The sequence below is a fragment of the Oryzias melastigma genome, linkage group LG5, assembly GCF_002922805.2.
Source record: "Oryzias melastigma strain HK-1 linkage group LG5, ASM292280v2, whole genome shotgun sequence".
NCBI lineage: Eukaryota > Metazoa > Chordata > Actinopteri > Beloniformes > Adrianichthyidae > Oryzias > Oryzias melastigma.
Genome location: NC_050516.1, coordinates 25,220,811 through 25,238,389, shown reverse-complemented (window position 1 = coordinate 25,238,389; position 17,579 = coordinate 25,220,811). Strand labels below are relative to the sequence as shown.

The following is a 17,579-nucleotide window of genomic DNA, read 5'->3' as shown; positions in this document are numbered from 1 at the left end:
CAGTCTTGCGGACTCTGAGATGGACGTCAGGTTTTATCCAGCTCCCCCTTCAAGCGTGGGCTCTTGTACGTTACCGACTGACTCCAGCTTGGACTATTACCACTCCAACAAGGTAAACAATTATCTCTACTTTGTGGAAGTGGCTGGCGCGTGCCGGCTGCGAGCGCGCGCAATGACCAGACCAGCGCGCCACGGAGATGGTGGCTGCCGCGCTGTGCGTTTTTGTTAACACGAATCCTCCAACAGTAAGTTCCCATCCAACTTTCGGGATGGTCGCATGCGTGTGTTTGCAATGCCACCTGCCACGAGCGCGTGCGCTTGAAGGTTTGCATTTAGCTGGTGCGTCCAGTTCCATAGCAGAGCGCGCCTTTTACGCACACCGCTCCATGGTTCCCCCCTCTAAACCCCCCCGGACTGACACATGTAACCATGTGTTCTTCAATGATGGTGTTCAGAAATACAAATTGTTCAAGTTTGTCAACGACAATAATCAAAATGTGTAAACGCCTAAATATTTGCTGTGCGCAATTTGGAGACGGTCAGTGCCAAACTAACCGTATCTCCAATAAAGCAGTTTGACTAAATATTTTTGGTGCACACAAGCTAAAATATGAATATTTTTGTTTTTCTTTTTCAGAAAAAAATCATATTTCTGTTATATTCCTTTAAATGTGTTACCTTCCTCTGCTGTGCGCCAAATCCAATGTGTGGACATAACCTTTTTGTTTGAAAAATTCCCACTTTTGGACTAAAAGGTGCCACTAAAGCACAAAAATTGCACTATTTATATATTTCAATGATGGCTGCAACTCTTGCTAAACATGTGTTCAAGTGTTTCATTTGCTTAATTTATTTGTGCTGAACCTGTGGAATAGATTATCACACCACTTCCATTATGACTTTGCAGGGAAAATCTTTAGTATGCATAAAAAAGGGAACGGCACACTCCTCAGAGCAAATTTAAAAGTCAAAATAGGCTTATGTCTTTGTTGTGGTCAAGGTAAAACCGGAGTAAACAATTATCAGTAACCACTCAGGGCAAAAGGAGCTTCTCTGTCTGAGTACCTGGATGGAATCCAGCAGGCTGTTAACATTTGCTGAGGACTAAGGGAAGAATTACAGAAGAGTGCAATATTTGAATTGTTAATCTCTCTTGTTCACACACACGGAAATCTAAAATAAACACATTTGCATGCAATTTTTCGGAAGGGTTTGGATGTCGATACCTAAAGTTATCTGTAATATCGCCTTTTTTATTTGCTGCAACATCAGTTGTAATAAAACACACTGTCAGGCTTTTAGTTGATGCACTTAAAAGCAGCTGCACAAAGTAGGGCCTTTCTTTTTTCCAAGTATTAACAAAATGTCAACTAGTTTTTACAAGAAATCCCAAGTTAGTAAGATAACACATCAGTCACTTAAGGACAATATTGTTACACCTGTGACTAATATGCAAAGTAGCACATTACTTCCTCAGACGCGTCGAAATCCAGCGACACCTCAAGAGCAGTTTTGCTTCAAAAACAGCCAGAATGTCATTGACCTCGCCGAGCAGGTTAAAAGCGCCACGTCAGTCCCTATAAGTTGAGAGACTTATGTTTGTCTTCATTCCACAGTATTTCTAGAAAAAAAAGAGTGGCTTCACGTGCGCTGTGGGGGTAGGAGAAGGCACCAAAGTCTAAAACCACCCCGACAGACAGAGGCCTCCAGCAGGGGCTGTTATTGACAAGAAAATGTAACAAATTATAGTCACAAACTAGGAAGTCCATTTTTTCTTTAAAGCGCCTGTTGCATCCTGTTCTATTGGTGCTAGCTCTAGACACTCATTTTAACCCGCGTGGCTGCTGCGTGTACAGTACGTCCACCTGCACCGGTTCTGAAGGGGTTAATAAATGAGGAATGTTAAGAATGTGCAAGCTGAAGCTGGTTCTAGCTGATTGACCGCATTCATGCTGATGGTTGATTGATGCATGGCAGCAATATGGATCCCTCTGACAGAATGATTGAACGCTGTGGATGTATGAATGTGCTGGGAATTTAAGTAAGAGTTTGCTCGCAGTAAACAGCAACAAAAAGAAATCAGTTATTTATGCATTTGAGTAAATCTGACACTCGAAAGCCCCAAATTTATATTACGTTTTTTGGATAAATTGTGTATTTTTTTACTCCCAAACACTTTAAATAAGGAAAATATATTAATCACTATTTGGGTCTTGATTGATTAAAAAAAATAAAAATAATATTTTTATTTTAAACGCGTATTTCAGAAAAAGGCAAAAAAAAAAACTGATTTATGTTTCACCCCTGGGCGCTGTTGCTCTCCTCAACTCCATCCAACGTGCATTGTCCTGCACTTGCACAATCACCGTGAGTCATCTCTACTTTTCGCCCAAGATTTCTCTTAATCTGTTTGAAGCCTCTCTGTATCTTTCCTGGCTGAGTGGGAGGCTTATTTGCTCGCCGTACACTCAGCTGTGTATACCAGCGCTGAGGGGCACTTCTTCGCAAATGCCTGTTTTAGTGGGAGACTGTTTGTCAAATGTATTATGACTTGTGCATGCCCTCGGGCGGAATCAGTTCGGTGCAATGAAGTTGGATAGATTACTGTAGATGTACCACTTTCTCCGTATCCCTCTTGTATCTCTCTGCATGGTGGTGCCCAGGAGAGAGCCTCTCGTGTAATTATGCTGTAGATATTTTGTAGGTTAAAATCCGACGTTTTGCCGACTGTATTGTGTTTGTTACATTTTGTGAACCCAGAGGCAATAATTGTGTCACTTAGGGTTGAGATAGCCTTCATTTGACAATGATCCAGGTTTTCCTGCGTTTGTCTTTTTCATGCCTGACTTTGTTTCTGTACAAAAATGCAAAAAAAAAAAAAAGCACTAGACATCTGTCCACTCAAACAGCAATGAAGCTATTTTTTGCAGAGCACGTACCACCCCTTCTCCAGTGGTTTGTTCCATTTCAAATGCTATCCAAATCAGTGTATTAGTCATGGGATACTTCAAAGTATCCCAAGTATGGACTGGCAAAAAAAAAGGGAAAAAAATCCATTTTGAATTCACAGAATGTGTTTTTTTTTTTGCTCTCGTCGAAACAGGACCGTAATAGAAACAGAAAAAAGGAGAGCTATTCTAGTGGAACCTCATTCTGTACACAGAGAGATGTTAATTACAAAGAGGCAAGCATTCTTGGTTCTGCAGTCCGGACTTGGGGTTTTTCATTGTGCCCATTCATGACATTCTGCTGACTGGCCAGTCTGAGCTGCAATATCACACAACCCCCCCAAAAAATGTTAACCCATGCAGGACTCACACATGTCCGGTGCAGTTCACATAGACAGCTACCTCCAAACAAATCAACAATCTTAATGGAAAACACTTCAAAGTTTCAATTACAAAAGGGAAAACAATCAGGCCTGACAGTGTTCATAATCACGCCGCTCAGTCTCTGCACTCGTCTCCTTCTCTGTCTCACTTGCTCTCATTTACCTTCCCAGCAGCAATGTCAAAAGGTTGAGCGGAGAAGCTGGATCGCCTGGGGCTGATTGTGTCTTTGAGTTAATGATAAGTAGCTCCTCTTCGGATCAGGACTCTGGATCGTATTGGGGGACTGTGACATCTGTAAAAGATAAATGATTTCATTTTTTATGTTTTTGCAGAGCTTTATGATCTGTTTGTGTGTATTTAGACACATTACTACGTTGTTACAACACAGGAATGAGCCCTGGTACCACAACATCAGTGATGCAGAAGTTCCTACTATGTGCTATCCTGTAGGAAATTTTAGGAAACAATTCACTGTATTGCATTTGAAGACCCACTCTGGTTAAAAAAAAAAATGTTTTTGACAAGTTCTTGAGACATTTTTCTCATGATGGAGTAAATTAATTTTAAAATTGCCTTTCTGAGTATTTCTTTGTTCAAATCGTATTTAGTCAGGAGCAAACGAAAAAATGCAGTTAAAAAACTTGTGTTTGGGGTTCGCTTCATTCTGATGAAAAATCCACTTTTTGAGCTTTTAAGTGTATTATACAGTTCATTCCTAGCTATAAACAACCCCAGAACAGTATTTTAATTCGTTCAGCCCCTCCCATACCGAGCGGATCCTCACATGCTGACATCACAAGTTGAACAGGTGGAACCGCCCCCTCCAGGAAGAATCTGCTCCGCCCCCAAGTTAAAACAAACACTTTCGCCACAAAGCTAGCAGAGATCTGATAGCTCTGTGAGCCCGCCCCCACCCCAATCTCGTGCACAGTCTGTGCTGTGATCCAGTTTAGCAACAGCCAAGAAACAATCATTCAATTTAGCAAAGTTCGTGAAAAATCTACACAACATGTTGGTATGGATCCTGGTGCAAGAGGACGGGGGATACTGGGAAGACGGCAGGAGAAAGGGAGCAGACTATTTCCTGGTGGAGAAAGGGAGCAGACTATTTCCTGGTGGAGAGAGGGAGCAGACTATTTTCTTATGGAAAAAGGGAGCAGACTATGTCCTGATGGAAAAAGGGAGCAGACTATTTTTTTTAATGGAAAAAGGGAGCAGACTATTTCCTGATGGAAAAAGGGAGCAGACTATTTCCTGGTGGAGAAAGGGAGCAGACTATTTTCTTATGGAAAAAGGGAGCAGACTATTTCCTGGTGGAGAGAGGGAGCAGACTATTTCCTGATGGAAAAAGGGAGAAGACTATTTCCTGGTGGAAAAAGGGAGCAGACTATTTCCGGTGGAGAAAGGGAGCAGACTATTTTATCATGGAAAAATGGAGCAGACTATTTCATGATGGAAAAAGGGAGAAGACTATTTCCTGGTGATCCGCATTATAGCGAAAAAGATTTTTGATACAGAGATTAATAAAAAAAAAAAATTTTCTGTGGGTTACACGCTGACGAGGACGGTTCTAGGATGACGTCATGAAATGGGGGGCACCCTCAAGAAGTAAAAGGCGGAGCCTCATATTTCATAAATATTTTTTTTTCTAGTGTTCCAAAGGTAAAATATTATCAAATATATGGAAATAGTTTACTCTGAAGGACTATAGAAAAGCATGTGGGTCCTTTAAAATAGATGAAAAGATGACAGGAGTTGGACTCAAAACAAGGATTCTTTTGATGTTTGCATGGAACTGCAGGTGATTTAGTTACAGGGTTCTGTTATCTTTAATCTCTACACCAGACATGAGTCAGAGGTGGCAAAAGTGTCACAAGTCATGAAAATGGGGTCAATAGTTTATCCTGCTGCACGGTTTGTTACTCACTCACCAAGAGGTCAGAGAAGCTGAGGAGTCCTCTGATGACTGAACTGAATTTTTTTCCTGCTCTTCTCGGTTTGTTTTATGATTGACTGCGGCCTCAATAACTTATCCAAATGTAATCTGTCATCCTGCAACTGTGTTACGAAATGCTGCACGTCTGCTTTTAGAACAGGACTGATAGCAGGTTTTCAGGCTTGCCGTCGTGCGCGGCCGACCTTAAGCCATTGAGAAACATCCCGCCGTCGCGAGGTGTCAGAGTAATTCCAAAGCTGACATTGACGGGAGCTCTGGACGGCCCCGCCCCGACCCGGCTCATGCCCGTCATTAAATCACATTAACCCTAATTATCGCCGCTGCTCCTTGAAACCCAAAGACTTCACTGGAGCTCGACTCTTGTCGGGTCAGATGTACGTTGAGGGGTTCCTACACTTGTGACTCGTGTAGAGTCATGCTCGGTGTGCGAGGGCTGTTTTTTTTTTTTTTTAAATGTTGGGGAATTTGCCCTGATTCTGGCTACCCAACCAGTCCCTCTACACCCCCCTCCTTTATACAGCCCAGTTTTCCTGTTTTATATTCACTTCTTGATTGGATGGGGGATGGGTTTGGTGGAGTAGCATTTGAGAGGTTAGCTGGTTAGTGCGGGGAGGGAGAAGTAGATTTGGTGTGCGCATAAAGACAGAGAAAACGAGAAAGATGGAGAGTCAAATTGGGGGAGAGATTTTTAAGGGCTCTTTATTCGTCAGCCCACGGTTGTCTGTAATGTCATTCAGCCATGTGGAAACCAAAATAAGCCTTGCCACCAGATGTGCTCCAGTCCAGATAGAAACTTGAAAGACAGAGGTTTATTGTTTTAGTGCATTTGCTGTGGTTCTAACCCAAACTCCATGAAATGCTGATTGATGGATTTTACCGAAGAATGTGTGTGTTTGTGTGCAGGAAAGACAGATTTGCTTTATCTGGTTTATTTAACTGTTTTAGGGCTCGTAAAACTGCATTGACTGAGGGGGGTTTCTTTCTCTTTAACAGTAGCTTTGGAGAGCAGATTTTCTGTTATATGACAAATGAACTTTTTTTATGCTAAAAATATTTCTGATTTGACATTTCTACAAAGCATGTAAACAAAAGAGGCTCTGTATATCATGCTAACCCTCGTCCCTCTCTGGGGATTAAAATCCTTTGCAACTAACTAGATGGTTTTTCGACTGTTGCAATACAGTCAAATATTACAGTTCAAACTGCTTTTACTTTCTCTTAGGCAGCTTGATGTTGTTTCAAATCACCTTTGGCAACAGTTAACTTATAGTTGCTGACATTTAGCTTTCTCCACATGCATGTGGTTGAGTCAGTAGGTCAGGAAGTGTGTTGTGTGCACTTATTTTCTGCAAAAGTTTTTGTAAAATATGCGTCCCAAATCATTACTCAGTAGCTTTAATTGCTCCTTCTGTCTTAACGTTGCAAAATAAACATGCTGATAAAATATGGACGAATAGATTTGTTTTTTGTGCTGGAAAACCTGCAAGACGGTGGATTTTCAACTGGATAATTGCATCATGTCACTCATAAACAAATATACCACAAACTGATTCTAAGAGATGATGGAGATCGTGAGAACTCTTGCCAGCCTTGGCAGATTTGTGCTTTGGAGCATAAATTAGCATAACTGTTGTGCACCAAAAGGATATATAGATGTAAAATGTACAATTAACTCAGGAAGTCCTTCCAATATGTTGTATATTCATTGCTGCACAAACCTCAAAGCTCATTCAACCTTTTTTTCAATCTATTTCTCCAAAGTTATGGACACACTTGGACAGGGCTGGATTGATCAAATCGATTTGAATCGATTTAAGCTTCATAGATCAATAATTAATTCCTAAAAATAGAGATCGGCCTAGCACATAAAGCTAATGTCTGCTAGCTTGATGCTAATGTTTAATGGAATTTCCCATAGAATGGCTGATGCTAACGCTCGGTTGACCTAAACATTCATTGCTGACTAAATGAGCATCTATATATTCAAATTCTTGAATTTTCCAAACTCTTTTAAGAAAACATTTTTAAAGTAACCATTTGTAGTCTAAAGCGCTTTTTTTTTTGCTCATTCTTTGCTTATTCTTGAAAAAAGTGTACTGCCATATTGCGATCGCCACCTAGTGGCCAAACTGAAACTCCCTCCAGGAGAAGCAGAACAATGTTTACAATGTTAATGATTTTAAAATTTTTGTTAGATTTTCTCTTTTTGAGAAACCAAGTAACACTGTATGCTACAATCACATTATTTAACTAAAACAATATGTGAACTACATTAGATTAAAATGAATAAATTCAAAACATATATCGATTATTTATGTATTTCTAAACAAATGCGTCTAAATGTATATTCACTCTTTTAACTGAAAATTGAATTGAGTGGAGCAAAAGAATCTGAGAAAATAAAAATAATAATCGAGTCAATCCAGGCTCTGGTAAATCGAATTAAATCGAATCAATTCTGGAAATTATTATCGATACCAAGCCCTACACTAGGCATGTGACAAGTTAAATGCATGTTCAGCCGATGGTGTTCACACTGGATGAGCAGGGAGGGGCTTCCTCTTCTTTTTCTGTTGTTTACTAGCGCCCATGTCCGCCACCTACAGGTGGAAGAGGTTTGGTTCAAAATGTCAAAGAGGTGCAAATCTCATCAATATTGGTCCATATTTAGATATATATAGATATATATAGATATAGACTTAGTGTCATACAATTTTGATCGGGCTCAAACCACAATGATTAATTTTCAAATAGTTGGCACTCACGGAAGGAAAATCATCACTACATCACTACCAAATCTGAGTTCCTGATTGGCCAAAGTTTGACTTCCTTTAGCTTTCAATGGACGTTCAATGGCTATGCATTTTGTACGTAGAGTTCAAAAACGGCTGCAGAAACTTGCATAGCAAGGTGAGAATACAATCGTTCTGAACGTGGACACTAGAAACACACACTTTCACAAGTTCACATAGACTTTTCATTGATAGTGCCCTCTTTAATGCATGTTGCTGACGTAGCTTTAGAGTAACATACCGATACATTTTTTGATTTGATGATTTGAAACAGCTTTAGGGCAGGAAGTGAATAAAAGAAGAACGAGGGAAGGGATTTATGCTGGGGCACTTTGACAAGTCAGATTTTGACAGGGGACATGCTACTGAAAGAAAGTATCTATTCAAACCTGAAGTCTGCTTAGTATCCAAATCTCTCACTAAACAAATTGTGTCAGAGATTCCCCTTTTTTGTTGTGTGACAAGGTAGACTAACATGGGAACTGCTACAGATTGTATAAAAACCACAAAGATTTTTTTTTCCTGTTAGCACTGCAATCCTTCCACAAGCCTCCCGATGGGAACCTCAGAGGAAAAGGTCACAGAGGATGCTGCAACCCAACAGATTCCATACGATAGATGTATAAAAACAGTGATAAACACTGTGTCTGGGCTGTTAAAGAATGCAGCTGTTGGGTGTATTAAGAAAGACTCGCAAGCCTGGGCAAACATGCGCAGTTGTCTTTGCTTCCTGAGGCACGTCCTGTGCAAACAGAAGTGGAGATGGCTGGTTCAGGTCCACAGTCCAAGTCCAAGGGCATGCAGAACACACACTTACGCCTTGACATATGCACACTGCAGCGTGCATAAACAAGCATATGTGCGCTGTCACAGCATACGTTAAAAAAAGCACTCATGTGAGCACACAGACCACAGAAATGTGTTCATGTTGTGCAGCAACAGATTACATTCAAGCTTGAGTGTGGAGGATGATCCCTGTGATTAAACACTCATTACGGGGTTATGATACATATATGCGCATGTTAAGACAGATGCGTTTGTTTGGATTGTTGATATTTTTGTCAATAAGCCAACTCCCTTTAGGGACGAACAGGAACTTGGTAGGATGGTTAGGCCACCAAGGACTGGTCTTGTGTCTGATGCTACTTCACCGACCACGTATCCCACATTCAAGAACCCATTGATTGCATATTCTCAAAGACGCTTTTAGCATACGGTGTTCACACTGGACTGGGGCGACCGTGGTGTAGCGGTAGGGCGGTCAACCCTAGATCGGAAGATCGCGGGCAAGACACTGAACCCCAACTTGCCTCTGGTGGAAGGTTGGCGCCAGCGGAGCCACCACCAGTGTGTGAATGGGTCTGTGACGGTAAAGCGCTTTGGGCCTTCAAGGAAGTTAATCTTGTGAATCTTGCGCCAAACTTTTTCTTTCACAGCTCTATTCCAAGATATCAAGGGTCTGGGCCTCGAGAGCCGGCCTCCTGCTGGTTTTCAAGAAACTCTGACTTATCTGCATTTGATTTCCTGGATCTGGTGTGTTTAGCCAACAAGAAGCTTCAGTGGCAAGTTGGTTTGGAAGCATGTAGGACACCGGGCCTCAAGACCTGGATTTGGACAATAAATGAATGACTTGGTGTCATATAATTCTGGGAATAAACCGCAGCTATTCTCCTTCAAATGGCTGGTATGTCCGTTAATTGAAAAAGAGGCTACACATTTATCGAATCCCTGATTGGTCAAACTGGTTTTAATTTCATCGCGCATTCAATGGCTGAATGTATGTACATAGACCCCTAAAAACGCGCTACATGGCTCACGATATTGATGATATTGCAATACAGCAATAATTGGAAAAAATCATAACACACATTATATAGAAGAACACATATTTTTTAGGAAAATATATCCCCATTTATTTTTGAGCTTGAACACAATCAAAATGAATAACTTGTGTCTTATTTTGTGCAACAAATAATAGACACTGTTGTGCATCATTGCTGGTATTAGTAGTACTATGTCTTTGACAAGCATTGACACCAAACCAAAACAACCAGTCTCCCAATGTGCGCCCCTATCTACCTCCAAAGGAACATCTCACTAAAGGATGTCGAATACAACGTTTTACAACATCTTCAAATGAAAACCATAGATCAAGACTTGGTGGGAACCTAGTGAGTATCAATCGCAGGACTAAATATCAAGATATATATTAGTATTGATATTTTGGCACACCCCTACACCGAACGCAAGAGTTTTGAACTTGGAAGCCCAAAACGCCCTTTGCATTGACTTTTCATTGAAAGTGGTGGCTTTAACATGCGTTGCTGTGAATGTGTAGCATGAGCCTCTTTGAGCCAAGTTCTATATGTGAGACTGATCTGCCTCCCCTCCCTATTACTACAAACCCACAGTCCCCTCAGGGCCCTCCATGCCTCAGTCTTGTAAATTCCCTCTGGCTCTTATAGGCTCTGTTCATAATATTTTTGTTGAAGTTGTGTTTCACTTTCCAGGTATTTCATTTCTTGTACATTTTTTTCTTTCCTCTTTTGACTAATGGAAGTCAGAATGAAGTATTCAAGTACAATTTCTAAACTTGATCAGACTTTTGCTTCTTCATTTTTGTGTCATAACACATGAAGGAGTTTAATGTTTACAGTGTTTCAGGCCTCAGTATGTTGGTATGTGGAGTGTGAGTGCAGCTGAATTTGAGTGTGTTCACTGTGCAAACACAGCATTGCTGGCACTCCTGGTTTCACTTAATCTTTTACACAAAGGCGCTGGCATGTGGCAGAGCCCTCAGACAGATTCAGCCACAGAGGGAGAGCAAAGGACAGACCAGTGTGTACCAAAAAGTTGAAACAATGCTTTGTATTTTGAATAATAGACATTTACTTTTTGTCAAATTTTCTCCTAGTTTGTTTTACCAAGATCCGTAACCGTCAGGACATTCATTGCTGGCAGATTTTAAAACTTCCTAAGGCAAACACGGCGTGGTATGAGTGATACCATGCCTGCAACTCTGGTCACATCAAGACCTTTTTCTGAGTTGTTTTGTACACAGACATGCTGCCAGTGTGGACGGAGGATTCATTTTCCTGCCATCCCATAATTACCCACAGAGTAAATGGGAGGACCGCTTTAAGATTATAGTTTTGAGTTTAGAAAAAAATATATCTTGACAGGCTTTAAACGATTGCCCAAAAAGCTCTTTTAATGCATCTTCTGATGTTTAACTGTGAGTTTGAATATTAATTGGAAATTTAATTACAACACTAGAGTGATGAAAATTAAATTAAAAGAAAATAAACATAATTATGTATTTACTTTTGTACCAAACTGGCATGTTATCTGGAGTTGCATGTGTTTTTAACTGCTGCAGTTCTGCTTTTTTGTAGCAAAATATCACGTCGGAGCTCAGCAGGCTGTCATCTGCAAAGTGTGATATCTTTCAGATGCAGAAGCATTGTGTCCCAGAATGTACTGAATAAATATCCTTACTTGAAGTGAATTGTTTTTTGGTTTTTGTGAGCTTTTCGGAAATGGTTGGGAACTAGGAGAACGAATTAAAAAACACCGATTTTTTTTTTTTTTTTTTTGCAGACATCAGTCAGCATGTCTTTGGCGGGAGAGTTCCTTTCAGGCGTAATTCCTCATAAATGGCTTCAGAAAACCTGTATCGAGATTTGGAAGTGGCCATTCACTGCCAGATCTCTCCGTTTCTTATTGGTTTGGTTTGTTGCACTTCCTGCTGCTCTGAATGATAATAAGGTCGGAAGATTCCAATTACTTAGAAAAAGTGGAGCAGCCTGTTGGAGTTCAAGACGTACAACTCAAGCTGGTTTCCTATTGAGGATTGTGTCCATTTGGAATGTAATTAAATTGGTTTGGGTGCTTGCCAGTGAAAAAGTGCATTTCTTTCTTCCCATCTCAAATGAAAATGTCTCATGTTTTGCTGAAAAATACCTGAAGGGGGCAGAAAGCTGTTGAATATTTGTAATACAGCTTACAGTGTGCAGTTGAAATGAGTTTCTGAGATGAGTTATCCGTTGTGGTTTCCCCTTTGACATTTCAAAGGTATGCAGCTTTTGAACCATGGATTTACTGTAATCAGTTTTTTTCTGTTATTGATGTGGGGTTGAGTTATAAACTGTAGATTGGCTTCCCTGCCATTTCACTGGCTTTGCCATATCAGAAACCACAAGGCCACGTTGCAGAGGCAGACTTTGTAATAATGTTTATATTTAGGCGCATGTAAACTGCCGTCGTCGCTCCGCCTCTACATATTAAACTGAGCGGAGCTGCTGCTCAGCGTATAGAGTGTGCGTGAATCCTCTAAAGCGCTCTCTGTCCTCTCTGACAGAAATCAGACCGTGCTGGAAAATGTAACAGATGCAACCGAGCATTTTGATTTATGGTGCAAAGCAAATGTTGCCACAGAAAATACAGCACAGGTTTTTGTTGGAAGCACTAGACTGAGTTAAAAATGTAGATTCCACTGAATTTTGAAAATGACCTCATTGGACGTATAGGAGGGTGGGTAAAATGTTTTTATGCTTATTTTTTAAACAGTAAATATGTCTTTTGTTGGATTTAAAAAATAAATTTGACCACAAATATGTATTTAAAAATGATATTTTTTTTATTTTTAAAGTGTTAAGTTTTTTTAAATTATGATTATAGTTTATTGAGGTAATTAGAAATGTTTCTCTGAGTTGCTGTGGAAGTAACCCTACAATGATATCTCACCATTGCTTTATTTACACTCTCCCACCAGCTTACTGCCCCTCGCAACACCAAGCTAACTTTAGCGAAGCAAAAAATGAATAATTGCAAGCAATGTTGTAACTATTCAGTCGTACATTTTTTGGCCAAATCTATTCGTCTTCATTTGCATCAGAATTGTTGCAGAGCGGGGAGACAAACCTGAGTTTTTACAAATGCTGTGTTGTTATCCGCTCCTGATCCGTCACGGTTTGAATAAAAAATGAAAGAAAAAAACAATGAAAGTTTAATTTTTATTAAAAAATGTTTACAGAAATATGTTTTTTTTTTTTCAAAAATGACTCCAAAATGCTGTTTTGATTAAAATTCTTTCATATGTCCTCCATCGTCAGAAAAACACTAAGATTAGCTAGATGCTATGATTAGCTAGCTAAAATGCTATGAATACTTACAAAAAAAACACCAAAAACGTGACATTCATTTGAGTGGGACTCATAATTCCACATAATATGAATAGTTCCCACTGAAGAAACAGTTTAAAGCTCAACGAGGAAGACAAGCGTGAGAGAACTCTGTTCTGGCTGATCTACAGATTGATTCGGGGTGTTTAGTAAAGTCACTCTCACTAAATCAGTCTGCCAGGTCATTATCATCACATTTCCTGGCATGCGTTCTGACAAATCAGTTGAGGCTCTGCAGGGCGCTGCTTAAGTGACCGTCACACGACTGACAGGGAAAACCAGAGTTCTGCTTTTCACTGCTCTCCCCTTGCAGATGGATTGGAAATAAGCTCTGACTTTTCAGAACTTTGACACTGTTTTCATAAAAGGATCTGAGAAAATGTTCTAATTATTTGGGCCAACAAGTGATGAACTCTCTCTTTGGTTTTGTTTGCATTTTTTGTTCATAGCAACGTGACTCTAGCATGCATCTGATTTAAAAGAAGGCTGAATTTCTGCCTGTGTTTTTGTTAAACAAAAGCCCCCACCTCATTTTGATCTTCGAAATGTTGTGTTTGCAGAATGTACTGTAGCTGTGAATCTACTGGGGGGGTTCACGATAAAGCTGCGAGCTCTCTCTGTGTTTCATTGTGCAAGCATCTGTAAACCAGACCAGAGAGAGCTGAGGAAGGAGGAAGCTGGAGGTGAAAAGATGGAGAGATCTTTATCTGTCAAACACAAAGAGGGAAATTGAGCAATTCTGCACACTTGAATGCAAAAATAAAAGAAGTGAATATTGTACATGTAGCTGTATATCACACACGCTGCTTGCAAACAAACCAAGTATCTGTCTCCTGCGTTTGCACGTGCTCACAACAGACGGATTATTCACATTTGAACTCGTGCACCTGCTGAAGAAAAGGGGGCTTTGTTCTACATTGACAGCACTCTTCTTATCTTTGTTGATTTCATGGTAAATGGCAGGTTGTTGAAACAATATAAAATTTGAGCTTTGATGGGAGGGGGTGTTATGTGCAGTTAATGTTTCACCAACAGTTAGAGAGCAAAAGTAGTTAAGGTTTTCTGTTGTTGTAGAGTCTGAAGACTGCAGCTATAGTGAGACCGGTTTTAAACCTAAAGTAAAGTAGGACTAAACAACAGAGTGGCGTCCAGAGAGAAGAGGAAGATCGGCTGACAACTCACAGCTCAAGCATGTTTCCTTGATAACATCCTGTAGATCATAATCATCTCAACAGTGAGCTGCTAAGGTTTATATACACATGGTTCACATTTAAAAACAAAACAAATTATCATGGCTTTTATTTAATCTCATAATAGAAAAGGAAAAGTCTCACTTTTTTATAACTTTCAACATGTCTCATTTATCACCTCAACCAGCTCTGACCTCATTTTTAATTAGGGAACTTTTGCAATGTCACTTCACATTTCTAGGAATCATACTAACAACTTGTGAACAAATAAGGCTTGTTCTCTTTTCCAAAAAAATGTGTTTTTGGTGGTTTTAACATGTTCTTATAGCCTTTTGCTCATGATGGAGAACATATGTGTATAGTTCAATTCAATTTTATTTTATTTATGTACATAAATATCACAATATATCTCAACAGGCTTCACATAGGTCATTGTACAAAAACATCAAATCAGTCATAAAATATAAACAATAGCTGATTGCTAAACTAAACTAAACAGACTAAATAAAACCGGGAATCCGAAAGAGATTCTCGGAAAAAAAAATTATTGTAAATCAGGAGCAGACAAAAAAATGCTGTTTGATTACTTGTGTCATGAAAAATACACTCGGGGGGGGTCACAAGCTCCTTGCTCAAAGAGGACCTGGCTGCAGACAATAAGATGGCGCCCAGACATCATAAGCCAGAACCAAAAGTCCTGAAGTTCAAGTCCCTCCCCCCTCTCTTTTGGTCAAAAAATACTCCTCTTTTTTTCATTTTTTGTCAAAAAAAGACTGATTTCACTGGCATCCTAACAGTTACTTTTTAAAATTTTAAACCTTTAACAGCAGAGACATCTCTATCAAAATCTACTATTCCCTGTAACATTCTGTATCTCCTGATGTGATCGACGTAAATCAGCTGATCCACAGAGAAAGTGGCTTTGTCCCGGTAAATTACACTTTGAAGCGAGTTTTAACCAAAATGCAACACATTGCTAATATTAAGTGTTGCACACTGGTGACTGATTCCCGTTGATCGCGTTAAGACTTGAAAGGTAACGGTACTCGAGGGAATGTAAACACTGCAGCTAAAGCTCCGGTGGAAAAGGGTTAACAGTTTTACAAATCTGAACACGTTTGTTAATATCCTTTTTGAAAGGAACAAAATGATTGCCTCATTTAATTAAGCTCATCTTGCACACTGAACCGTTTATGCACATTAAAAAGTTTTAATTTAAGGCGCTGCAATTCGGAAAACTTGTGGAATTTCCACTAGATCCATTAACGTCTTCGTTTTCCTTGTCTGAGCTGACACCTACTTCAAAGCTGTACGGCTGGATAGCTCTGATATTACTTTTGTTGCACGGCTAATGCTAGGTTAGTTGCAGTTAGGTTGTAAGCTAGCGGCAGAAAGTGTAAACAGATTGATAATGGGAAGTGGAGGCGGAGTTACTCCACAGAGGTGAATTTTGGATGAACTACTGCAAAAAGTATGTCCTAAAAAATGATTTTTTTGTACATTTTTGACTAATAATCATAATCAAAAGACCACTGGGAATGATTTTACAATAGATCGGAGTGTGACTTTACCATTTGAGGCTGTTATTTTGCCTATCTGGTGTTTTTGGCAACTACTGCTACGCTGCACAAATCAAGCCAAGCAACAATGCAGCCCAAGTGGTAAGCAAGTCTCATGCATGACAGAGGTGATGGATGAGCTAATTGGGGATTAACTGTTAATAGCTGGAAGAGGGGAGACAAGTGCCAAGCCCCTTTCAGTGCCAAACACAGAGGCGATACATATGTCTTCCTTCCGCGCCGCGCTCAGCCCCGTCTCTCACCTGTTCTGCTTTTGTTTCAATCTTCCTGAATCCTCATCCTCTCTTTCTCGGCTGGATTTCTTTCCCCCTCTTCTCCTTAATTCCCCTTTATTCTCTCCCTCCCTCAGGATGATTCTCATCAGCTTGTATTAGTTGCAAATGCAGAGCTAAGTAGCTGTGACAACATTCTCGGATGCTCCAGCTGCCGCAGATTTATTGAGTTATTAAAGTAATGTACTGTGATTAAAAATGCTAATTTTCCCTAAATCGCATGCCAGCTTACATATTTTTTTTTCAATGGCTGATTTAATTACATGGAAAATGAAACAAGGGCTGATGATTCAATCTTTGCAGCCAAATGCCTCTCCATACAAAAATGAATTACCCCCTGATACTGAATTATTGTCTGGGCTTCAAAAATGGGATTCTTACAGGCTGAATAATCATAGTTAATTCAAACACTGGTGAGCACAAACACATGTGTTAGACCGTATTTTGTTCACACAAACAATACTGAGTGTGTCAGAAAAGAAGGCCAGACATGTAAGTGTTACAAACATCTCAAACTGCTCAGCAGATGGATGTCGCCGGTCTTAAGGGTGCTCAGTTCACACCCAAAAGTTTTCCTTCCACACTTAAAGCAAAGATTTTAAATAAAAAGTAGGATAAAAGAAAGTTTCTCTTTGCAGTGTTATTATGAATTGTGTCCTCTCTGCTCCGAATAATTTTCCCTCCCTTTGGGGGATTTGTTCAGCCCGCTTTCCTTGGCTCATTTCGGCCTCTTATCATGCATTCATATATTCGTTTATATAATGCAGCCAACACAGCACAAATCACAGTCTTTTATGACACCACCGTGCACTGCATTTATTCTTTGAAATCTCCTCTTTTTTACTTTTACCTCGAGCAGCCTGTTTTTTTCCTCCTGGAGTTTCTCTGCAAAGCAAATAATGCTTGAAAATCTGACGATTCTATTGCTCCTTCAACTACAGAAAAACTAATTTGAAATAAAATAATGAGACAGAACTTCTTCCCTGGGCAGCTTGATCTGTGCAGACAGCATCAGTCATTCCAGCCCTTTAAAGAAGACCATGAAGAAGAGGTTTGGACTTCCTTCAAATATTTCACTGCAATTTCCCTTTTCTCCATAACATGATGTGTGTGTGAACACGTGGGAACACCCGTGGCCGTGTAATACGTCATTTTCCTCTTGTTCTGCATAAAACAGCAGTTTGTCAGAGCTACAGAGGGGCTGTAAATGGGTCAGACTGCTCTACATGGCACAATCCCATACCAATGACACAGTTGCTCAGGTTGCTCACAG

General features: G+C 40.0%; 1 protein-coding gene across 1 annotated transcript in view; it reads left to right on the top strand.

The window, feature by feature from the left end:
- Positions 1–17,579, top strand: part of tox2 (TOX high mobility group box family member 2) — a 117,965-nt gene continuing 100,386 nt past the window's right edge. Inside the window, exon 1 of the mRNA XM_024270707.2 lies at positions 1–112. Coding sequence (XP_024126475.1) covers positions 20–112 — 93 coding nt within the window. The 5' untranslated portion in view covers positions 1–19. The remainder of the gene's footprint in view (positions 113–17,579) is intronic.